Here is a 26,549-nt window from a genome sequence, read left to right as displayed (position 1 = left end):
ATTTCAATTAGCTACTGATGTTGTGTAAAGCGAAAGAGTGGTGGGAGAGTTAATGACATCAGTGGTGAATTATCATCTTATGTTGAGTCACTATTTTGCAAATGTATTAAACCATTGGGAAGTGAATCTATTCAACATCTAATAGAGACAGCCTATAGGCGACTTCTTGAGCATAGCGGAAAGCTTATGTACACAATGTAATGTAGTATGTAGTTGTATCCCCATCATATTACTTTAAACATTTGCTTCCATGCCTCTTTGTCTTAAGAGTAACTGCTTACTTCCTGTTCTTGACTTATTCACCCTACACCCACATCATATTCGTAGAAGCCCCCTTTGTCTTAATTCCATGAAATACTCATGCTTAAACACAGATGACAACCTGTTGCATCTCATGTGTATTACAAATACGGTTAGTCATAGTCATCTCCATGTGCCTTAGTAATTATATAAGTAAGACCAAGAGTTTATGTCACAGAGAGGTTATCGCCCCCTCGCAGGAAGTTGAAATGACTTAAATACTGTTGTTTTTTAATATGTAAAAGACTAAGATTCCAGACTTCAGAGAGTGTACTTCAGATACACTCCAGCAATAAAGCTCATATTCTATACAATTATATCTATGTCTGGAGTTTCTCTTTATCTGTTGTTCATTGTACCTATTTAATAACGGAGCCCAAACTAATTGAGCCGGAGCACACCCCAACGTAACAACAAATACCAGCCTACAACCAGGAATATCTGCAGTGTACATGGCGGTTATTTCAAAACTATTACGACAAGAAACAAAGAGGAAAACGAAAGACAGAGAGAAAAGGCATTCATATCTGTGCAAGAAATGTTGGGCAACTACTTTATTAAAATATTATCTTCAACCTTTAATGGCGGACGGTGTAGTTATGTCATAACATTGGTCAAAATGAATTCCTTGGCGATCTTCATAAGGGTCTTCGATTAGTTTTTCACATGGTAGTTATAAAGCCAAAGAAATTTACATTGACCAACAACAAAAACATAGGCCTACCAATTTTACAACATCGATGTAACATATACTATTAACATGTTACAATTATAAAAACAAAACAAAAGCTTGTCGCAGGGGGGAGGGGGGGGGGAGCTTACGAGTACCCGTCAAACCTCAAAATTACTTTACCAAAACAAAAGTTCAAAGTTGTTCCCACCACCATATACAACACGTTGATAACCATTCGTTTATTCGAACGTTTCGTTGTCGCGGTAATTGAAGTTGATTTTCGTTTTCAAAACCTGAAATATAAAACGAATGAAGAATATATTGAAATCCATTTCAAAGAATGCCGACACTTACATTTACAAAAACAAATATTCAGATTTTGGACACGTATTATGGTTATTGTTCTTTATTCTTTAAAGGCATTGAAGACTCGCCCCAAACCGCGTGCGGCCATCTGATGAAGGTAACTTTCCGTTGCATGCAAGTGACGTTTTGTACGTGTCGCAACAAAATGCAGACAGTAGTGAAACGTGATATCTTGTTATCTTTAGCTGGACCCGAGATGTCCATCGCTGTATCGTTTGTACACTGTGCTGTGGGTATTGACCGCAGCTGTATTTAATGACTGTACACTAGTGTCTAATTACCGACGGTAGCAAGCTGTGTGTGTATTTTCTGGGATCGATGGTGGTGTCTAACGCTTCTGTTACACCTCATTCGAAACTAGGTCAGATTACCGGCATTAGACGTTTCTTTTTGCGCGAGTCTTCACACCCTTTAACATTTTTATTATAAGTATAATCATGGTGGTTTGGGGGTAGCTCTACGGCAAGGATGGAAAGCTATAGGAGATATATGTAATTGGTGTTCGATCTGTATAATATGAATGAATGGGGTGGAAGAGCGGTTTGATCAAAGTAAGGAGACGGGCAAAACATATTGCGTCATATTACATGCAGTAGTGGAATTTGATCGACATTCTAGAGAAAAGTGGTGTCTTAAATTTGCTTGTTTCAGTTGAAAACCTTGATAAAGTATATCCCAAAATAACCTATTTATAGCCTCAGTATTCGAAATAATAATCATAATCATAATCGTAATCGAAATCGTAATCGTAATCGAAATCGTAAACGTATTCGTTACCGTAATCGTAATCATAATCATAATCATAATCATAATGATGATGATGATGGTGATGATCATAATGATAATGATAATAATAATGATAATGATATTAATATTAATAATAATAATAATAATAATAATAAAAAAAACAATAATAATAAAAACAATAATAATAATAATAATAATAATAATAATAATAATAATAATAATAATAATAATAATAATAATAATAATAATAATAATAATAATAATAATAATAATAATAATAATAATAATAATAATAATAATAATAATAATAATAATAATAATAATAATAATAATAATAATAATAATAATAATAAGAATAAGAATAAGAATAAGAATAAGAATAATAATAATAATAATAATAATAATAATAATAATAATAATAATAATAATAATAATAATAATAATAATAATAATAATAATAATAATAATAATAATAATAATAATAATAATAATAATAATAATAATAATAACAATAATAATATGCAATACCTCACAAGCACGTAAGTTGTCTTGCAACCTAAATTTTGTGTATTCTCACTATGTGTGTATAGGTTTGATAATTTCCTATAAGTTGCTTATAGCCTGCATCTTACAATGTATTCTTAATTCACGACAAAGTGAATATTGTATATTCCTCCGTGACATGCATGTGATACACATGAGATGCTTGCTCATAGCCTGTATCTTACAATGTATTCTACATTCTAGGCTTTATCAAATGATAACAGTTCTTGCTTAGCAAGTTTGTCGCCTTCATTGAGTTAATACCGTGTTTTGCAGTTTTTGTCTTCTCTGGAAACATACAACATTGACCACTGTAAAATGAATCTTAAATAAGTTAATCCGATTTGTTTTAATTTAAATATCACATTATCAACTTGAGAGTAAAGATTCATCAAACCTTGATAAAGTTTAAATGTTCAAATAATCCGGTCTGCATCCTTCCATCGAATCGCAAATAAAGCCATCGGAGCAATCACAAGTATTCTCGCAGTTCAGTCCCCAAGTGTTTGCAGGGCACGCTAGACGTCGGGGAAAAGAAAAAATAAAATAAAATAAAGAGACTTAAAAGTGTATGTTTGGGATTAGCTTTACTGCGAACTTTGTTGTCGGCTGGACGTGTAAAGGCCGCTATGAAGCGGAGACTGGGGAGAAGGGGAAGGGTGGTGGTTGGGGGGGGGGGGCGGGGCGCTTACTAGTGATTGCCAACGGTGGACAAGGCTTACTGTAACTTTTCTTCGGGTATTGTCTTTCTCTTGAAGCAGTTTCATAGTACATGTTTGGAAACGGACTTTTGTCTGAAAAATGTCCTGCACTTTTAATTAAGGGGACTCATATAGTACACTCTTACATCGACTTTTAAGCCCCTCATATATTAGCTTGTCAATTTCAAGTTTACAGACAAAAAAATGACCAATGCAAACAAAGCTCTTGTTTATTATAAAGAAGGAGTAGAAGTGAAGTATCGGGTGATGCTAGTAAGTGTGAGATGCTTAATAATGCATACCACAATAAGGCGGTTGAAGTCCAGTCGATGAGACCTCTTGGAAACAATGACAACCAACTGGGTATGGGCTACATATGAGGGTGTCCTTGCAGCCAGGTTGACCAAATTCTGTTTCACAACTAATGTCACAGTTCTGCCCGATCATTCCAGGGGCACAAGCTGTAAGAATAGAAACAGAGAATAGCACGTCACTAAACGTGATTTAGATTCGCAATCAAACGATACAAAATATTTCCTGTAAACTGTGACAAGGCTCATTAATCCGTGGAAATTTGAACTTCATGAAGTGATTGATGAATAATGTTACACCAATACATAGAAGACATTATTTCAATTCGTAAAATGTCATAACAAGTATATTTTAATGATTGTTCATGAACTCCGCCGTGGCGTAGCTAAACTGGTAGCAGCAATTCGTAGATTAACCGACAAAAATGAAAATCAGATTTATTGTAAAAAGAAATTTTCAGAAGAAAGGAAAGACAAATAGACAAACGGAAAGAGATAGAGAGATGAAGAGAGAGGGGATGGAGGGTGAGGGGGGGGGTGGAGAAGGTGGAGAGAGAGAACGAAATATGACAGATTTTATACTTACGGGTGTTGCAATCATCGCCTCCGTAACCTGGTAGGCAGATGCAACTTCCGGTGGCCTCGTCACACACTCCCCTCATAGGGGATGCACAATTTTGGCAAGTTTGACCGCAACCTGTCCCATATCTGAATTGATCGCAACCTTAAATGTTTGGAATACAAGATCAAGAAATGATAGGAAACGACGAATAACGGGACATTTGGGAGCACCATTTCAAAACACCTTTGAAATACTTAATGCTTTAATTTCTAAAGTTTTTTTCTTCTTCTCAGACTTTGAAGGAATAGAAACCAAATTAAATAGCAAGCCCCGTCATAACCTTTGTCAGTGCTATTTGTAACAATAAATCATTTTTTCCCCCCGAATTTGGATAACTTTGATTTTTCTATATCATTTTAAATAAATGGTGGTTGAAACTTCTGATAGATATAATGATTTATCTCTGATTATACATATTTTTTTTAATGATTAATAGGTTATACGTATTCTTGTTGACATAAGCTGTAAAGTTTTCATTTGATTAATTAATGGTATAAACAACAACAATCTTCATTGTAGGTTGAACTGTCATTTATTGTCAGAACGATAACAACCCTCTTTCCCGTTTGGAGGTGGTGGTGGGGGGGGGGCAGTTGGAGGGGCGTGGCTGGGTTTGGGGGTGGATGGAATGTTACCATACACCGGTCCAACGTTTCTTGGTCTGATATTTTCACGGCTGCTTGGAGGAATTGGCAGAGCATGGTTTTCCTTAAGGTCTTACTTATATGTTTTATAACCTGCGGTTAAGTCTGATCTCTTAGTGTCACGCCAAAACATGAAGACTTTATAATTGCACTTGCCTCGAACAATCACGTGGAAGATAGCGTGCCATGTACGTAAATATCGTAGGTCTATGTACGCTTCATAAATACCAGCATTCGCTACGGTAGCAGCGAAACTAATCGACCTCTGACCAGCTGAGCGCGGTGTTCTAAATCCCGTTGCTAGGTCAGTATGACTCCATATAATGCGTCTTACTCGATCAGGAGGAATGTAGGCTCTCAGTTCCACAGTGTTAGGAACATCACTTGATGTTTCGCTGGTGGTTATGGTGTAGTACGGTGCGGTGATTCCTACGGAGTGCAAAAATAAACAAAGCCTTCAAAAGGATCTTCTGGTAGTTGAAACCTAATTGCTGAGCAAATTGCTGTACAAAATTCGGACTATTTAAAAAAAAAAAAAAAAAATCCTCATATTGCAGGAACTCGCGAAGAAGCCATCAAAGTCGCAAGCTGACCGAAGTCAGTCTCTTAGATCCATATTTAACGTCCATGATTATGAAGTTGTCAACAACTCTGTAACTGGACCTCATATAATAATCTTGGAGTGACTCGAACTCGGGACCATATGATTGAAAGGCACCGGCGTTAACCACTGAGCTAACACTCCTGTATATTGTATTGCACAGCGGAATCCCTCGCCCGCCCGCCCGGCCCCATGCACCCCACTTTTTCTTTAGTTTGCGATATGTTGTACTCTTTCAACACTGGAGTAAATAATGTCATCAGGGGTCTAAGGGGAGGGGGTGTCCTCCTCCCCCTTTGGAATTTTTTGCATTTCCAGGTGGCCTCAGATGCATTTTGGTGCAATATAGCACACTTCAACACCCACTCCATTTTGTAAACTTAATATCGTATTTTCACCTGGCCTTAGATGCAATTTGGTGAGATTTGAGATTTTTTTTCTCATTTGGAAATGGGGTTTTCTGACTTGCGAAGCTGGGGGGGGGGGGGGGGGCGGAATGATACTTCCGCCCCTCCATATTTTCCACTGGGGGGGGGCTGGCGCCCCCAGCCCCCGGTTCCTACGCCCTTGAATGTCATCATTACCATTGAGCTAACATTATGTTTTCTATATGTTTTTCTTTATAACATTTTAATAATGTATCCACATCAGAGAATAGTGACATTTCTGCAACAAGCATACAGTTGCACTTTGACTATGAAAGTCTGACAACAGAGAACATTGGCAACTGAAGGAAGATTTCATATGTATCACATTTCAAGGATAAATGAAAAAGGGAAGCTAAACTTTAAGATGAATGATATCACAGTCACCTATACTGTGAAAATATGCCACTCCTTGGGAGGGTCTCCATACTAACCTCTTCAATATCCTAAAGTGCATTATAAGAATACGAATAATTATTATACTTATCCTTTGTTCCCGGGTCGCTCCTATTGACCCCGTTTACAGGGACTATAGCCTCTTCCTCTCCCCCACCCTCCCCCCTCACCAAGACGAAAGAGGAATATATTCTAGCATTCAGGTGAAACTTGCGTTGAATTCCTCATTTGTACCGTTTTCGAACACAACATTGTTGTGCTAATGTTGGTACGTTGAGCAGCAGGACTGGACTTTATTGAGGCACACAAGAGTATATGACAATGAGGTTCAAATTACAAAATAAATTGTTTGTTTGTTTTTCTTCAAAATTAAATTACTATTTTCTCCTTCAAAATTGAGATGCATTTCACTCTAGCCTATATGTAAGTATGAATATACATTGGTATATTGGTTTAAATAAACATCCCGTTCTCAGATAATTAATTTAAAGAAATATATATTTTTTTTTAAATTACGCGATCCTAGGTCAAAGTCAAAATTACAGTTAGGCGAAACGTTTGGCTGGTATTGTGAAATTATGACATCACGCCTGTTTGCTTCAAGTTCACCTTTTGGCACAAATTGTGGCATTGCCAAGTTTATAAATATCTCGAGAACACCATGTAGAAATTAATTGCAAATATCACCGGAATGCTTATAGAATGTGTTCCTCTTTTATCAACCAGATGTAATAAAGTTTTCTCTAGAATGTCATTTTTTTCATTTGTTATTGTCCCATTTCTCAGATGACCTGGCTACAAAGCAAATAGTGGAATCAATCACCTTTTGCAAAGGATCTGCCGTAAAATAGTTAGTAGCTTGGGCTAGTTAGAAAAAAACAGCAATAGCACATCGAACCATGACTGGACAGCCTATAATGTATGTATGTATGTATATGTGATCTTCCCGCAAGCAGGAACTCGCGAAAGAAGCCATGGAGGCTTATAGACTCGCAAGCTGACCGAAGCCAATCTCTCGGCACACATCCATTTAACGTCCATGTCAGGAAGTTGTTATTGAACGACACACATTGCCAGACGACACACATTGCTGTCGGCGGGGAATCGAACCGGGGATCTCATGACTGGGAGACGCCGGCGTTAACCACTAGACTATACACTCCGCCTATCACTGCAGTGAACCGATGACCGATAATATATACCACTCGCGATAACGGAATATGAAAACTACGTATATTTAATTGGCAGTTACAACTTTACACCGTGATATGTATCCAATAAAAACAAAAATGCAAGTTACGTCGTAGCTTATTTGCATATACTCACTACTAGTTTCTTGAGACATGCACAGCGTCTCAGTGAGAACGTAACCGGGAAAGCGCCCGTTGGTTTGCACTAGTCGAGCTGCAAATACACCGAAACGTTGCCCCCTTGATCTTGGTCGGGCATGGAATGCAAATCCGGCCTTGCGTTCCAAATCAGTAGACTGTATCCCAAGTGCATCTTGTGGAAGTCCGGGCCATCTTCCAGTTTTAACCCTCCGACTTATCTGTACCTCGTACATTGCACTAGCAAATTCCCTTTGTATAGTTCCTCCAACCACACCGTGAATTATAATATCTCTCGCAGGAGGTCTCCGGCCAACGGCAGGGTTCACAACAGCGCATATCAAGTCATTTGGCACCAGACCTGTGCATGTGTGGGCATTATGTTAGAGCATGAAAACTGTATATGAAATGTGAATATATTACACCGTTAACAATTAAGCGTTATCCTTTTTTTTTTAAATTTCTGAATACCATTCAACAATACTTTAACTCGCCAATTCAAGAAAAACAACAACAACAAACAACCCATATATGCACAAGTTCTCGAAATTTAGGAACTTTAGGGCAATTTAGAAATTGCCATAGATTTTTCATTCACATCACATGTCACAAGGGCAAGTTTCAACATTCAAAGACCACCAAGGATTTTTTCCCCAAAGTGATAGGAAGCACTGGCAGAGACACGAGGGAAGAAGAGGGGGGGGAGGAGGGAGGGGGCGTACTATTTGTTTTATTCCTGTTTAATTCCACACGTTTTACTTAGCATTCTATCAGAAAGACAGACTAACATACTAACTAACAGATAGATAGATAGATGACTGCCGAAAGAAAAGAAAAGAAAAATTCAACTAGTAATAATTTTGGCACCACCGCTTAATTAATATATGAAGCAAACAATGCTGGCGGTTAGGGCAACTTTTTCTGCGTGATTCTTTTTGCTTGATATGTTGACGTTCACAGCAGCGATATTAAAACGGGAATCTGATGAAAAGGGATACGGCAGCCTTTTTTCAGTCGACAACCGGTGATTTTAAAGGGGCACAGTACTGGGTGTAACGACATCAGTTTGCCGTGACTATTGCATGTCGGGTAATTTAAGCCGCATTTTCTGCACGTCACGGAAGTTCCATTTTAACAACTAAAAACAGATCCTCGAGATCGTTTTTTTTCGTTGCTATTTTCGACACCAAAATTTCATAACAATATTGTTCATTATTTTGAAGTTTTCATTTCGAATTGTGAAGTAAGAGTTCTCATATTGAAATGTGATTTACTTATATTAGGACTAAGGTTTCTGGCGGGCAGATGAAATGTCGAGAACGGAATAAAATCATTGATCAATTGTCTTTTGTTTTGTGCAGATATATATAATTTATATATATATATATATATATATATATATATACTCACCAACATCGCATCCAACTCCAAACGTTGAAGTTGAAGCAAAAGTGCAGCTTTCCTGAAAAATATTTGAGCAAAAACAAGGCCCACTTGTTGACTCAGCAGCAGGCAGACATGCACCACATCCAGCAGTGCAGGTCGAGCACTCCAGTGGAGGACCTTTGTGAGAAAAAGGAATCACAGATATGTGATATTTTAGAGAATGTTTTTTTCTGCCTTACAAGTTGACAAAAAGCCAGCCTCAAGCAAAAGTGAGAAGTTTTCATGTAGCAGCTCCCACTACTTGATTTGACACGACATCATTGTAACCATATTTCACAACTTATTATTTAACTTTGTCTTTTTAAATGAGTATGAAAAATGAGTATATATATATATATATATATATATATATATATATATATATATATATATATATATATATATATATATATATATATATATATATATATACAAGCAGATAAGCAAAACAATCGACTCTGACACAAGTGTTGTTCAAATTAGATTTTTACCGGCATTTCGGCCCTAATCACCAATCTGTCCAGTCACTTCGTCCCTTCCGTTAATGGTATAATCTTATCAACCTTAATTCAGAATGTACCCTTCATGTACACAGGGTGTACCCTTCACTATACATTAACTTCTTACGATTGTTAAGCCTTAGCGGGCTGATTAAAGTGATCAATGGCCACTATAAGTTGATTATTTTAGAAGAAAAAAAAAGGTTGTAATAACTGATTGAATTGAAAACGTACATATTGGATCACAACTAGGGTTTTCACAAATCGATATACCGGAAGCCTGCACTGTGTCGGTTACTAACGTTGCTGCGGTAGCCGGTGAGGCCCTCGGACGGTATTCTACTCTATGTGTAGTACCCGTCACACTGGTATAGTATAGACACGTTGGATCGGCCGTGAGGTGACGAATTTCATCCCTGTCAGATATAGTCTGGAATATATTAAAAGAACCTGCCGAATCCACCTGGTAAATTCTATTGCTTGATTCGAGGGTGAAATACAGCACTGGGAGGGAACTACCATCTGTTGAAGCAAATTAATCAAAATAATGTGGTATTATAACAAACCCGCCGGTGTATATGTTTAACTAGTTAATTTCGTGACGGTATCACATCGAGTCAGAGTATCATGCTAGATTGATCCAGCCTCCACCGGGATTCGAACCCGGGCCTTCCGCTCTGTTCGCGGACACCCTAACCACTATATATCTATCTATCTATATATATATATATATATATATATATATATATATATATATATATATATATATATATATATATATATAAATATATATATATTATATATATACATGTATATATATTATATATATAAATATATATATATATATATACATATATATATATATATATAGTCGCCTTTAATTTAAATATTCATAACTATAATACATCACATATGTCTTTAGGAATGTGTCTTTTCTGTTATACTGTCCTATAAATGTTAGTCCTGACAAAGGGCAAGCACGTAATCGACAATGTAATGCAATGATAGAGAATGAGAGTGGCGGTGGCCATAGAGGTGACTGTGATAAAGACAATGTGATTGTGACGGAGATGGCAAATGGCGACTGTGAGGATGGAGGATGGAGAAAAGACAAGGACAACGGAAACGACCAAGATGACAATGGGATGGACATTGCGACTTGTGAACAACTCCCAACCTGGAGATCTTATATATATTTTCATACTGTTCTTAATAACAAAACGAACATACCTTCTCCATATTGCAAGCAGAATGGACAATTCCCGTAAGTAGGATTTGCAATGAAATCATCCGATCCGATCGACCCAAGCTCTGTAGGAGCATTTAAATCCGAATCAGTGAAATCCCACTGAAATATTCCAGTATCAGTCGTGTAGTACAGCATCCTACCAAGTAAACCCAAAAAACAGCAATACAGATACTGGCAATATATAACGCATAAAATAGTTTTTTTCTCACTATAGATTTTATTATATTATGTGATGATGATCCATTTTCGGGGGGCTATACGCTGACTCGGTATCAGTATAAATGTGATTTATACTGCAGGGCGGCTTAAAGCTTACTGTTTAGTTCGTTCATACCTTAGCGTTCCCATAACACATTATGCATAGGGAGTTTTAAATGATACATCGCACACCACATGTTGTAACTTATCAACTGTTTATTGCACATAGTGTCACAAAATCACACATCGTACTTCTAACAACACACAACACACAGCACACCTGAAACATCATATACCCCTTCAATACATCCATACATCGTGCATTGTACGTCATACTTCGTACATCATTAAGTACACATCACACACCGTGCTTCACACATCACACATCACACTCGCCAATATATCACACACAATACATCACGCGTCGCACATCATAAATCACACATCACATGTCTCTTATCACACATGCCACATCATACAAACATCACAAACCATACGCAACACATCACTTATCACACATCATACATCACACCTAACACATACATCACACATCATAATTCATACGTGGTATATCACACATCACACTTCACGCATTATGTGTCAAACCTTACACATCACACATCTTAGATCACACTGTTCACACATCATACTATACACATGACATCGCTTAGCATACATCAAACCTACCAATGGATGTAAGATATATGTGTAGTGAGTGAATTCTAACTATTTGGAGTTCAGAGAGTAGATTAGAGGGGGGGGGGGGGGTGCCGTTAGTTTCCGGACCCGTTAGTTTCCTCCCCTGAAAAACGTTAGCGTTCTCCCCTACAAACGTTAGTTCCCTCCTCTAATTCATAGGGGAGGAAAAGTAACGTTTGTAGGGGAGGAAACTCAAGTTTTTCAGGTCTTAAAGGTCTATCCCTAATACCTTCAAAAATGATTTCTATTACCTACCAGCTTTTACTCTTTCCACATAGCCTAGCCTATAAGCCTTCCGTGATTCCTCCCCTAAAAACGTTACTTTCCTCCCTAACTCATTTACTACATTTACCACACTTTCTTCAGTTAATATAAATATCTCTTCTCTTGAAAATATGTTACTTTCTTTCACTGAAATCTCCTAAAACCATACATTACATTCACTACCTAATGTAACTTTTTTTCACAAAGCCTAATCCAATGTGCCTTCTCTCTTTCTCTCCTGGAAAACGTTCCTCCCCTAAACACGTTACTTACCTCCTATTTTTTCAGGAGCGGGAGCCGATAAAAGGGGCCCGTCGTATGTTCACAAGTGAAACCGATTTAGGTTTTGTAGCAATATTGTAATAACTCTCCAGGAGCGATGGATTTTGCTCAGGAGGCACCCCCCTTGATACTACTACTACCTACCACTACTACTACTACTACTACTACTACTACTACTACTACTACTACTACTACTACTACTACTACTACTACTACTACTACTACTACTACTACTACTACTACTACTTGTAGTAGTAGTAGTAGTAGTATTAGTAGTAGTAGTAGTACTACTACTACTACAACTACTACTACTACTACTATACTACTACTACTACTACTACTACTACAACTACTACAACAACTATACTACTACTACTACTTCTACTACAACTACTACTACTACAACTACTACTACTACTACTACCTACTACTACTACTGCTACTACTACTACTACTACTACAACTATACTACTACTACTACTTCTACTACAACTACTACTACTACTATGACCTACTACTACTACTACTACTACTACTACTACTACTGCTGCTATTGCTACTGCTACTACAACAACAACTACTACTACTACCTACTACTACTACTACTGCTACTACTACTACAACTATACTACTACTTCTACTACAACTACTACTACTACTATGACCTACTGCTACTACTACTACTACTTCTACTACTTCTACTACTTCTACTACTACTACTACTATTCGAAATCTTAAAAGTTATATATCAGTACAGTATTAACCTAGCGGGCTCTTTTTTTTATTAACAAGGTATGCATATCTTTCCATTATATAAGTATTGGAGAGTATAATGAAAACCGACTATACTTCTTTTATTCGTTTTTTCTTTTGGTCGACCTCCAACCAATTAAGACTTTTGTAAAGAATTCTTCTTTCAACGAAAGGTAACCAGGCAAAACCGTGAGGGTTCATATCATTTGAGGTGTTCCCCCAAGAATTGTAAAAAAAGCTGTACCTAGTTTTAAACTGATCAAAACTTTTTATTGAAATTTGCAGTGTAAGTTTTTGGACTATGTTGACCTTTACTAATCTTTTCTTCTCGATAAAAAAAAATGCCCCCCCCCCCCAAAAAAAAAAAAAAAAATCTAATCTTTGTACGCATATGGGTTGGATGCACATATATCGTATAGTGTTAAACCAAGCTTTACTTTTGTGGTTTACATTGTGCAATTTTGTCAGACTCAGTTGACCTCAAAATGACCTTTGTACTCAACGAGCAACTAGCAATTTCGATTCACTCACCAAAGGCGGGACCTGCCTAATAAATATAGAGTTTATCATAGCTTTTGCTTTAGAAGTCACCACCGTTGACACTGTTGTCATATGTGGATCTGATCTTGAAAACGAACGAGAACGAGACTGCACGAACGCAAAGTAACATGAACAGAGACACTAACAAGAACAAAAACAGCAACATTACTAATACTTCTACTATACTAATGATGATATATATATATATATATATATATATATATATATATATACCGGTTAGTGCAACTGATTGCGATCTTCGGAGCACATAATCTGTCAGTAAAGGTGAAGAATATCTTCGTGTACGAGTCATAGAATACAGCGATTGAATACTCTCCGTTTCCATGCGACAACACTGCGAAGACACGACTACAACACTCCGCTATATCTTGAACATCCCCTGGAACTGAAAAGAGAGGATAACAACTTTCAAGTCTCAAGTGACGTGGGGTGAATAACATATCGGGGAGGGGATGGAGGTGGTGGTTGGGTGGAGGGTGGTGGGACTGTCTTCACTTAAAGTATCATGTGTATTCGAGTTAGTATATAACCTCCGTATATGGCTTTAATCTATATCGTTGGACCAAACACATAGAAAAAAGTATAGGAACACCTCTCAATAGGTAGTTTCTATAGACTTATATGGACTTCTTTATTTTGTTCAAGGACATCAAATGTAGCGTGAGAAGCAAAGCGTGGTTCGGCCATAAAATGAAACGGAGGTACATAATGTTAACATAAATCAAGACCTATATATGAACAGGAGTCTATAACCAGGTGCGTATCCGGGGGGGGGGCGTTGGGGGCGCGCGCCCCCCGGGTAAGGAAAAGAGGAGAGATAAAAAAGAGAAGAAAAAAGGGAAAAGGAGGGGGAAAAAAGAAAAGGAGGAGAGAAAGGAAGGGAAAGAAAAAGAAAAAAGAGAGAAAAAGGAGAAAGGTAGGGAGTAGAAGTTAGCCAAGACCTCAGGAAGAGAAAGAGGAACAGTCATAGTTAAAGCACTGATCCCTATTACATACACAGGGTAGCCAGTGACAGATCAAGGATTACGGAGGGGTGTGCGCCTCACCCTACCCCTTACACCGACAACTCCATTTTTGACGTTTCCATTTTTCTCTCTCACTAATGTATCTATATAAATACTATATAACGCGTGTGTGTGTATGGACGCCTTAAACAATTTTACAATTGTGCTATATGGAACCAACTTTGGCTGGTCTTGAACTCGACCGAGTCGTCGGGGAACATGACGCATTTCGGGAAGGGGCAACCACCCCCCACCGAGCAAATTTTCTTTATGACATTGCTAGTAATTTCAAAATAGACAATGCTTAGATGCAACTTACAAGGCCTGGGAAGTGTCATTTCCAGCGATCTGGGAGGCATTTTCGGCCAAAACTTTTCTTGTACGCTTCGCGCCAACTTATGGTGGCGCTTCGCTTATATAGTTTGCCTACAGGCTTCGCCCCTCCCTTGGCAATTACTCGCTACACGCCTGTTCGAATTTGTAAAGCAAAGAGCAGATATAACACCATATCAGTGAGCATTGAAATGCATGTTCCACGATGAACAGCGTCAAAAACTGTATATGTGTGTAGTCAAAGGCGTAGGAGCCCAATTGGATTTGGTACTGTAACGACTATGCCCGAAAAAAAGCCAAAATTTTTCGCGCGCGAAGCGCGCATTCAACATGTCGATGCCAATATCATGTAAGCAAGCATCGATCATTACATTGCATGGCATCGTGTACCGCACGGTCCGTCAAAGTTGCACAGTATACCGCCGGATGCTATAATGTAAACAACCAAATGTCTTATGTAGATGGAGAAAAAGCATACAGATCCATTTATGTCAAAACTCTCTTTCACAGTAGTAATGTCTGCCAAGCTTAGAATTTAATTTTAATTACCAAGGATATAATTTTTAAGCTATTCATTGCTATTTATTTTTCTTTCAGTAGGTGCCCGAAAAAAATGGTTGCGGGAGGGGGGGGGGGGGCTGCAGCCCCCGCTTCCTACGGGACCTACGCCTATGTGTGTAGTGTTCGCTTTCGATATACCTGATATCGGAAATATCTGCTATTTTTCATTTCCGAAACCAAGTTTTATAATAGCCATTATAAGAGGTTGCAATATTTATACACCAATAAATTAACTGTGTCGGAATTTTCCAAAATTTCCTCACCAACATTCTTCATCATACTTTCCTCTACTCGTGCAATTTTGACCTGTCTATTAGGGGTTGAAGGAGGTTTTTCTATATTGGTTGTCCATAGATTGAATTTTCTGCAACATTATGGGTATGTTTTGAAGTGGACATGCAATGAGGTCGAACATGATGTGTGACTGGTGACAATCTTCAAAAAGGTTATGGATAGAAAAAAAAAACTTTTGGGAAATACTTGGTTCTCAGGCAAAAGTGTACATGTGGTTGGTCATTATCAAGCCCGAGAAGTGCCATTTCCGGTGATCTGGGGGGTGTCAAAACAAGAAATTTTCTTGTACGCTCCGCGCCAACCGATGGTGGCGCTCCGCTTAGATAGTAATTCGCGCCCCCCGGGTTAGAAAATCCTGGATACGCGCCTGATAACAGCGACGTAGCCAGGAATCTGAAAGGAGGGGGGAGCACATTTTGCGATTAATATGGGGTAGGAGTCTAAGGGGAGTGGTGTCCCCCTCCCTTTTGAGATTTTTTGAACAATTGAAGGTCCTTAGATGCGATCTGGTGCAATGTTTTGCCAGTTTCATCATTATATCATATATTATCAGCAGATTTTTTTCCTGTTTGAATTCTTTTATATGTTCTTTTACATATTATATCAGAAAGACAAACATAGTGCTCTTTTACAATTTTTCCAGTAGGATGATTCTTGTTTATTGTCCATGCAATGTCTGGAATTTAATACATTTGACGAAGTTAACTGATGTACAAACAAAATAAACTTTTATATTTTGTAAGACAGCCAGATGTGCAGTGGCCTTAAAACAATTATCATTATCGCAGTGTATTAGCAGTGTAATAATTATTTATAGGAGGCGCGTATCACGTACGATTGCTAGCTTAGCTTCATAACATGCTGTTCGTGCAACAACGTAGGACGAATCATAGAAAGGATGAGAACGAACGTTGTCGACGTCGTTGTGCATACGGTTCGTGACACTCCATCATGTGCGGTTAGGTAGGCAATATGTATTAATACGCAGTGGCCAACTGTAGGCTGTAATAGGCGATAGGCTAAATTTAGCCTATTGCATCTGCCAAACTAAGTGAGTAGCTGAATCAGTAGGCCTGAATGTTACTACGATTAGTTAACGGAGCTGACGAGTATTCAACATCAAAAGAACACTGACAAAATACCATGCTAAATAAACAAGTTTTTAACATTTTTTCGACACTGAAATGGGGGAGGGGAGCAGTCGCTTTCCCTGCTCCACCCCTGGCTACGTCCCTGCTCTATAAAGATAATGACTCTGGTATATATATATATATATATATATATATATATATATATATATATATATATATAAACAAAGAAATAAATGATTGCTTCATCAATTGTACTTGTCAAGGGCGTAGGAATCGGGGGGCTGGGGGGCGCCAGCCCCAGTGAAAAAATATGGTGGGGCGGAAGTATCATTCCGCCGCCCCCCCCCCCCCCCCGCTTCGAAAGTCAGAAAACCCCTTTTTCATTTCCAAATGAGAATAAAATCTCATTTGGAGCACCAAATTGCATCTAAGACCAGGTGAAAATGCAAAATTATTTACAAAAATGAAGTGGGTGTTGAAGTGTGCTATATTGCACCAAATTGCATCTGAGGCCACCTGGAAATGCAAAAAAATTCCGCCCCCCCATCCCCCAGGCCGGCCATCAGTCTTCAGTCCCCCCCCCCACTCAAAAGTACCTTCCTACGCCACTGATACTTGTTGATTACACAATTGGTTCTTAATACAGTTATTTATCCATGAGTGAGGCTTCATTTCCATCTCAAGTGCAGTTATAGCAATCAAACCACAGTATTAACTTACCCTCATTTAGAACGGGGAATGTGGTTAAAGGGCTGGGAACCGTTACTTGGACGAAGTTATCAAGAACGGAAAAGTATATAGCAGCATTGTGAACAATGTCACCATGAACACCTGTAGGCTGAGTAGCTACGACGTTTCCATCACGAAAAATTCTTCCATTGCTGGCATCGATGTAAACTAAATTTGCAACGTCATTGCACAAGACACCTATCGAAAATAAGAAAAAATTTCATTTTTATAGATTCCTATATAAAGTTGGTACCAATAAAACATGATCATCATTACGATTACGATAAACGGTACATCATTACGAAAACAATAACGATAACAATAACGATAAGGTTAATAATTACGATCACGACTACGATTATAATAAAAATTACGATAGATATAAAGATCGCGATTATGATTTAAGACAATGATAATTGATCAATGATTAATGATAAACGATAACGATTACGATAACCATAACGATCGCGATAGTTATAACGATTACGAAAATGATAATGATTGCGACCAGGACTATGCGGACTACGATAACGATAATGATAATGAGAATATTGACGATCACGGACACGATTACGATTATAATCAAAATTACGATAAAGATAAAGATCGTGATTATGATTTAAGACAATGATAACGATCAACTCACTATTACGATCGCGATAGTTATAACGATTACGATAATGATAATGATTGCGACCAGGATTATGCGGACTACGATAACGATAATGATAATGAGAATAATGACGATCACGGACACGATTACGATTATAATCAAAATTACGATAAAGATAAAGATCGTGATTATGATTTAAGACAATGATAAATGATTAATGATAAACGATAACGATTACGATAACCGTAACGATGAAGGATACTAATTACGATCACGATCACCATTACGATCGCGATAGTTATAACGATTACGATAATGATAATGATTGCGACCAGGACTATGCGGAATACGATAACGATAATGATAATGAGAATATTGACGATCACGGACACGATTACGATTATAATCAAAATTACGATAAAGATAAAGATCGTGATTATGATTTAAGACAATGATAACGATCAACTCACTATTACGATCGCGATAGTTATAACGATTATGATAATGATTGCGACCAGGATTATGCGGACGACGATAACGATAACGATAATGAGAATAATGACGATCACGGACACGATTACGATTATAATCAAAATTACGATAAAGATAAAGATCGTGGTTATGATTAAGACAATGATAAATGATCAACTCACTATTACGATCGCGATAGTAATAACGAAAACGATAGCGATAATGATTGCGACTTAGACTATTCGGACGACGATTACGATAACAATAACGATAATGAGAATAATGACGATCACGGAAACGATTACGAATATAAAAGCGGTTACTATAACGACCATGTTAACGATCATGATGACGATGACGATTACGAAAGCGATAGCGATAAGGAGAATTACATTTGATCACGAAAGTTATAACGATTACAATAATGTCGGATCACGATCATGATGACGATTACGATAAACAATAACGATAATGATGATAGTGATGAGGAGAATAATCATGATCACGATAGTAGGAAATAACGATTACGAAAAATGATAACGAGTAACAATGAACGATAACGATTAGAATAACGACAGCGACAATAAGAATACTTAGGATAATAATTAGGAATCAGGATAATAACGATTACGATAACAATAATGATAATGGCGATCACGAAATCGACAGCGGTAAGGTTAACAGTTACAATGGCGGCCGGCCACGATCACGTAATCGATAGTTTATATATATATATATATATATATATATATATATATATATATATATATATATATATATATATAATTATATATATATAAATATATATATATATATATATATATATTTGGTTAAACCCTCCTAGTCACACTATACAACAGTCCTTTGCAGGTATTTTTTTGTGTGTCCTACCGGCTCTACAGGTGCTCAGTAACTTTGCAACCATTTGCACCGCCTGTTTTTAAAATCGTCTTCCGGCTGTATATAGCAATGTTGAATCGTTATAGGCTTTAATTTACAAGTTAGGCTCATTTCAAATTTCAATGTGACGAATTAGAATCCATTTCATGTTCTAGATGAGACTGTACCTTTGATCACTTAGAATATGTCAAATATCGGAAAACAACCGTGCTCCGACGTTGTCAGTTTCAACATGTACATAACTATTGTAACACTGTTACAATAGTTGTACATGTTGAACATGTTGTACATGTTGCCTCTGCCGGAACAATGAATAGTGGTGGAATTAACTGTTCTATATAGTAACATACGTTCATACCTTGTTATAGCAGCAAAGTGTTACAACACCGTTTAATTTGTCGCATAAATAAACATTGACCATGCACACAACCTCTTTTTTCTTTGTAATCGATACAAATGGTATTGAAACCAAGAGTTTTAAGTTCTGAAAGTATCGGGTGCAATTTTGCGTTGGTACTAGATAGCAGTCCAAGACCTTTTAAGGCAACGACGACCAAGCTAAATAATTTTGGCATTCAACCGCGACATATGCTCCCCTCTCAACGAAAAATAATAAAACAAAACTTTATCATTACAATGCTACTGGAATATGGTTCCTTATGTGATGGTTGGATCTGTTTGCTGTCTTGTCACAAATTCGCCGATCTCTGCGTAAAGATGCAACACTGTAAACCTCACATTGGTACACAGGGCCAACGCCGTCGACCCCCACCCACCCCCTCCCCTCCCGAGACTTCTGAAAAGATCTCGCGACCCATATTTTGCGGACCGTCGTACTGGATGATATCAGGCCTATACATCTGGACGCCTCTCATCACACACAATATCTATACGCGTGTATAGGTGGCCTATAGCAAGGATATCATTATGTAGCTTGCGCTGTATCATTCTTCGTACAGATGTGGACTCTTCTCCACATTTGTGGTTGTTTTAACATGCAAACCATTTAGTTTTGTGCTATTTCACCTTTAAAGGATCAAAGGCTTTGTGATTCGTTGCCACATTTTGTGTGCAGGAATTCTTCTCTTCAAAAGAGAAATGTTTTTTCTTAATCTGGAAGAAAGTATTGAAACCAACATTCGAGAGAACAATTTCTAAAGGGGTTATTGCCCCACTATGAGGAGAAAGTTTTATCGGGAGGAGAGAGAGAGAGAGATAATAGCAGCCCTTAAGGGCATTGAAGACTCGTGCTGCCATTTGAAAAAGTTAACTTTCCGTTGCTTGCAATTTACGTTTTGTTCGTGTCGCTACAAAATGCAGACAGTACAATAAGAAAACGTGATATCTTGTTATATTTAGCTGGACCTGAGATGTCCATCGCTGTTTTTTGAACACTGTGCTGTGGGTATTGACCGCAGCTGTATGTACTGATTGTACACTATAGTGTCTAATTACCGATGGTAGCAAGCTGTGCGTGTGTATTTTCTGGGATCGATGGTGGTGTCTAACACTTCTGTTAAAACTCATTCGAAACTAGGTCAGATTACCGGCATTAGACGTTTCTTTTTGTGCGAGTCTTCACACCCTTTAAGGTTTTATCTGCAGTGTAGTACGGTAAATTGATATCAATTAACTGAAGCCTGTGGGCTCTCAGTCAGTGTGGGACTTTATTGTTATTGGAAATATTAGATTGAATGTTATTTATCTTATATTGATCTTAGTTTTTGAGTTATTGTGTTTACAAGCCGTAGCGTCTAACACAGGCACTCACAAGCTCGCACACACACCCCCGTACAGAAACAAATACGTCGTTACCATTGAAAAAATATGCCTTTTGCCACCGGCAAAGGAATAAAAGAAAAGAAGGTGAATAAGTCAAACGTGTAACATCTTTACCTAGGATAGGTAAAGTTATGCATGAGAAGTGCCATTCAGACGTGCCAGGATCACACTGCCCTTAATTTCAGTCACGAGGACACAGCAAAATGATTCAACAAAACGTCATAGCGTATACAGGACTTTCACCTTGAGAATCCTGATCACGAACTTGTTCTTATGGGGTTATAACCCGTGATCTGATAACGGTAATCAGGGGCGTATCCAGGATTTTCTAACCCGGGGGGGGGGGGCGCGAATTACTATCTAAGCGGAGCGCCACCATCGGTTGGCCCGCAGCGTACAAGAAAATTTCTGGTTTTTGATACCACCCAGATCACCGGAAATGGCACTTCTCGGGCTTGAAAATAACCAACCAGATTTACACTTTTTGCCTGAGAACCAAGTATTTCCCAATAGTTCTTTTCCATCCATAACGTTTTTGAAGATTGTCACCAGTCACAAAACATGTTCGACATCATCGCATCTCCCGTGGATCATTGCTTTTGCAGGTGATTCTACGTCGCGGCACACAATATCCGTCAGCCCCACTTTTCAAGGTTTTAAGCCCATTATTTGTCCAGAATTTAAAAATTCACGTTTCTCGTGAATAAACTCACCTCAAAACATACCCATAATGTTGCACAAAATTTCATCTATGGACAAACAATATAGAAAAACCTCCTTCAACCCCTACCAGACCGGTCAAAATTGCACGAGTAGAGGGAAGTGTGATGAAGAATTTTGGTCATAAATTTTCGAAAATTCAGACACAGTTAATATATTGGTGTACAAATATTAAAACCTCTTATAACGGCTATTATAAAGCTTGGTTGTAGGAAATGAAAAAATAGCAGATATTTCCAAAACCGAACACTACACACATAGGCATAGGAGGCGGGGGGGGGGGGGGCTACAGCCCCTTATTCGCCATTACTAATGTAAAAGAGAGTTTTGACATAATTGGACCTTCATGCTTTTTCTCCATAAACATAAGGCATGTCGTCGTTTACATTAGCATCCCGCGGTATACTGCGCAACCTTCACGGACCGTACGGTACACGATGTCATGCGATGTAATAACCGATGCTTAGTAGTAGTAGTAAGTTGAGTCTCGTCTATCCGACATGCTCAGTGATTAACCTCCGCCACGTATCACGATCTTGCGCAAGGTTTATAAATTCCTCGAAATTGTTAATATTAATGTCCTTAAATTGCGACTTTAACCGATGCTTGCATATATGATATTGACATTAACATGTTGAACGCGCGCGGTCAGCGCGCGAAAATTTTTGGTTATTTTTTTCGGGCAAGTCGGACAATTTTGAGGCTGTTCATCCTGGAACGCCATTTTCATGCTCACTGATATGATGTGATATCTGCTGTTTGCTTTACAAATTCGAACAGGCTCGTAGCGAGGAATTTGCCAAGGGAGGGGCGAAGCCTGTAGGCAAATTATCTAAGCGTAGCGCCACCATAAGTTGGCGCGAAGCGTACAAGAAAATTTTGCCCGAAAATGCCTCCCAGATCGCTGGAAATGACACTTCCCAGAACTTGTAAGTTGCATCTAATCACTTTCTATTTTGAAATTACTAGCGATATCATAAAAAATAATGCTGAAGGGGGGGGGGGCGGTCGCCCCTTCCCCGAAATGCGTCATGTTCCCCGACGACACGGTCGAGTTCGAGACCAGCCACAGTTGGTTTCATAGCACAATTCTACAATTGTTTAAGGCGTATATACACACACGCGCGTTATGACAGACCATATATAGTATATATATATATAGATCATGAGTGAGAGAGGAAAAATGGAAACGTCAAAAATGGAGTTGTCGGTGTAAGGGTTAGGGTGAGGCACACGCCCCTTCCGAAATCCTTGATCCGTCACTGGCTACCCTGTGTATATAATAGGGATCAGCGCTGTAATGTTGTCACTGTTCCTCTTTCTCTTCCCGGTGTCTTGGCGTTTTCCTTCTACTCTCTCCTTTTCTCCTTTTTCTCTCTTTCTTCTTTTCTTTTCCCTTCCTTCCTCTCCTCCTCCTCTTTTTTCCCCTCTTTTTTCCTTTTTTCTTCTCTTTCTTTCTTCTCTTTTTTTCTCTCCTCTTTTTCTTACCCGGGGGGCGCGCGCCCCCACCCTGGATACGCGCCTGGTAATGTAACATGATTTCTAAAGTTATAAACAACCGTTAACAGCAAATTCTGGAGGCAACAAATTGTCCAACATCGTTCAATGTAATTTCTACGCATGTTGTGGAGGGAGAATTTATGCGGGAAGCACGTGTGCCTTGACGTAAATGATATGTACCTGAAGAAAGGCCGTAATTTACCGAAATAAAAGAGAGAAACATAAATCAACAATATATAAAGCTTTCAAGAGAGAATTGGGTGTGTTGTGAAGTTGGCCTTCTTTCCCTGTACAGGAATTACTGACACGTAACTCAACTAGTATCATATGCTCCAATGAACATGACAATAGGTATCTGAGTATAGGCTTGATTTACATTTGTCCACACTGTGCAAAGCAATAGTTTAGCAGACATCGGAATTGATCACAACACAATTACGCATCGGTTCAATGCAGCGAGAGCTATCAAACCGTTGTGTTGGTGTCAACGTTTTATTTTCAACTATAAAACCATCCAGTTGTTTGACAAATGGTTTTGCTGACTAAGTCAAACTATCTTCTACAATGTGTGAAACAAACTTGCTCTTTAACACGTAAAATAACGTTAATCATGGAATGATTTGACATTTTGTAATAGCGTGATGCGCATTAAGAATAATGAAGATAATCAGTGGCGTAGGAAGGTACTTTTGAGTGGGGGGGGGGGGCTGAAGACTGATGGCCGGCCTGGGGGAGGGGTCTAAGGGGAGGGGGTGAAGTTTTTTCATTTCCAGGTAGCCTCAGATGCAATTTGGTGCAATATAGCACACTTCAACACCCACTCCATTTTGTAAACTTAATTTTGTATTTTCACCAGGCCTTAGATGCAATTTGGTGCTCCAAATGAGATTTTTTTTCTCATTTGGAAATGAAAAATGGGTTTTCTGACTTGCGAAGCGGGGGGCGGAATGATACTTCCGCCCTCCACATTTTTCACCGGGGCTGGCGCCCCCAGCCCCCCGGTTCCTACGCCCTTGAAGATGATAGATATACTTTTGGCGAAACCTGCAATATTTGTTTATCAAATATTTGATTATCAATATAAAGAGCACATTTCCCACAGATGTCACGTACCCAATGCGTGGGCTCCCCGAAAGGTCCACATGTTTCTAAACAATCGCATGCCCATGCACCTATATAACACAGCTAAAGCAAAGGCTTGGGAAATAGGAGATTAATCAGGACAGGCTGCTATAAGCATTTATGCTCATAAATAACGTACCTATTTGCAGGTCATTAGTATTACTCACAAAGTCTTTAATGATAGTCACAACCATGGGCGGACTGACGGTGATGTGGATGCCGGGCCAAAACGGTCATTGCTTTACCATTTAGGCCAACGACATAGCAAACAGTAAAACACAAACACATGAGAGGAATCAGCTACCCCTTCCCCTCTTAAGACAAAGTGTCGAGATACAACACACCTGACTGCCTGCCTGCCTTTAGCTGCCTGGGTAACTGAGACGGTCTGGAACCTCGGACACTACTCGATGACCTGGTAATAAGATGGCCACTCGAACTCAAGCTACACTAACAACCCAATTTCAGCCAACATGAAGAAGCTACACTTCACGAATCCCAGGCATGTCTTTCCAATATGAATGGAGTAGGGGAAGGGGGTGGGGGGGAATGGCTTGAGGGTCAGACCCTCCGGAAAGGTAGTCGTGATAAAGATATTAAGTAATAACACACATACAAACACCCGCACACACATACACCCATACATACAGGCCAGACAAAGAAAGGTTACGGGAATAAGGTCACTACGACGCACATATATATCATCTCTCACTCTTAGCAAATAAAATCGCTTATGCGCGACATCACCATGTCAGACATGACACTAACCCAAACATATTGGTGAATACGTTGCGTAAAGCAGCTGTTTGATTTAGGTTTCCAGTTTGACAAGTTCTATGAAAAGATAACTCAAAAACAAGTAGGACATGACCACGTCACTAGGGTCGTCAATCTATATATATACTAATCAATCTATCTATCTGTCTATCTTTCCGTATATCTGTCTGTCTATCTATCCGTACATTTATCTGTCTATTTGACTGTCTGTCTATCTGTCTGTCTGTCTATCTATCCGTATATCTGTCTGTCTATATATCCGTATATCTATCCGTCTATCTGACTGTCTGACTTTCTGTCTATCTGTCTATCTATCTGTCAATCTGTCTGTCTGTCTGTCTGTCTATCTGTCTATGTATCTGTCTCTCTGTCTATGTATCTGTCTGTATGTTATCTGTCTGTCTGTCTGTCTGTATATCTATCTATCTATCTTTCTATTTATCTGGAAAGGAATAACCAGTAAAATGATTGTAACGTTTAATGTTGAATTAAGGTTCCATCATATATTCATGGACTGATTGTCACTAAATTTAACGATAAATTCTATGGGCTATATCATATTTCGTTTATTGTCAAATCTTCTCTGAATTTGAATGTGAAAACAGAAACACGAAGAACCCAATAACACCGATCCCTTTGCTCGGACAGTGGTTACGATCTCGCAACCGTATATGTCCAATAAATAACAATCAGTACCAAAAGGGAAAATGAGTTGAAGATAAATATTACCACATTATTTACCCAAAAATAAACGATAAACTCAAAATGAATGAGTTTTATGAGAATGCACTTTCCAAATTTTGTAAAAAGAAATAAATGAGAAAAATACTGAGATCAAATATTCCAAAATAACATGACAACTTACCAGGAATCAACAATCCCAGAAGGAAAGTCACATACATAACTTTCATGTTGAAGCCACATTTACTATAGCAAACTCAAATGATCGCCTGTAACCACTACGGCTGGTTTTCAGAGTGTCCTACTCTATCATTTCCTCAAGTCAAGGTGTTATGAGATTAAACTATGCTGAAACAGTTCACTGCTCCCTTTGTCATTTTGTA

The 26,549-nt window shown here is 38.4% G+C and overlaps 1 protein-coding gene across 1 annotated transcript; it reads right to left on the bottom strand.

Moving 5' to 3' along the window:
• Positions 1–824: 824 nt before the first annotated feature.
• Positions 825–26,549, bottom strand: LOC139969584 (uncharacterized). The gene is made up of 12 exons (XM_071974685.1): positions 26,351–26,549; positions 17,592–17,798; positions 13,802–13,973; positions 10,813–10,967; positions 9,817–10,104; positions 9,068–9,220; positions 7,656–8,018; positions 5,064–5,336; positions 4,228–4,365; positions 3,633–3,791; positions 3,027–3,147; positions 825–1,266 (listed from the first exon to the last, which is right to left on the bottom strand). Exons 1-11 carry the CDS (start codon positions 26,394–26,396, stop codon positions 3,038–3,040), a joined length of 2,064 nt encoding a protein of 687 aa, XP_071830786.1. The 5' UTR covers positions 26,397–26,549; the 3' UTR covers positions 825–1,266; positions 3,027–3,037.

The sequence above is a fragment of the Apostichopus japonicus genome, chromosome 7 (assembly GCF_037975245.1).
Source record: "Apostichopus japonicus isolate 1M-3 chromosome 7, ASM3797524v1, whole genome shotgun sequence".
NCBI lineage: Eukaryota > Metazoa > Echinodermata > Holothuroidea > Aspidochirotida > Stichopodidae > Apostichopus > Apostichopus japonicus.
The sequence above is the reverse complement of the archived record's forward strand: the minus strand, read 5'-3'. Positions and strand labels throughout refer to the sequence as shown.

Coding starts and splice junctions, on each gene's coding strand:
- LOC139969584 (XM_071974685.1), bottom strand. CDS start 26,396: ATGAAAGTTATGTATGTGACTTTCCTTCTGGGATTGTTGATTCCTG. Junction 17,799..26,350: donor TCTGGGATTGTTGATTCCTG/GTAAGTTGTCAT, acceptor TATTTTCGATAG/GTGTCTTGTGCAATGACGTT. Junction 9,221..9,816: donor CCCTAGTTGTGATCCAATAT/GTACGTTTTCAA, acceptor TTTCTCACAAAG/GTCCTCCACTGGAGTGCTCG.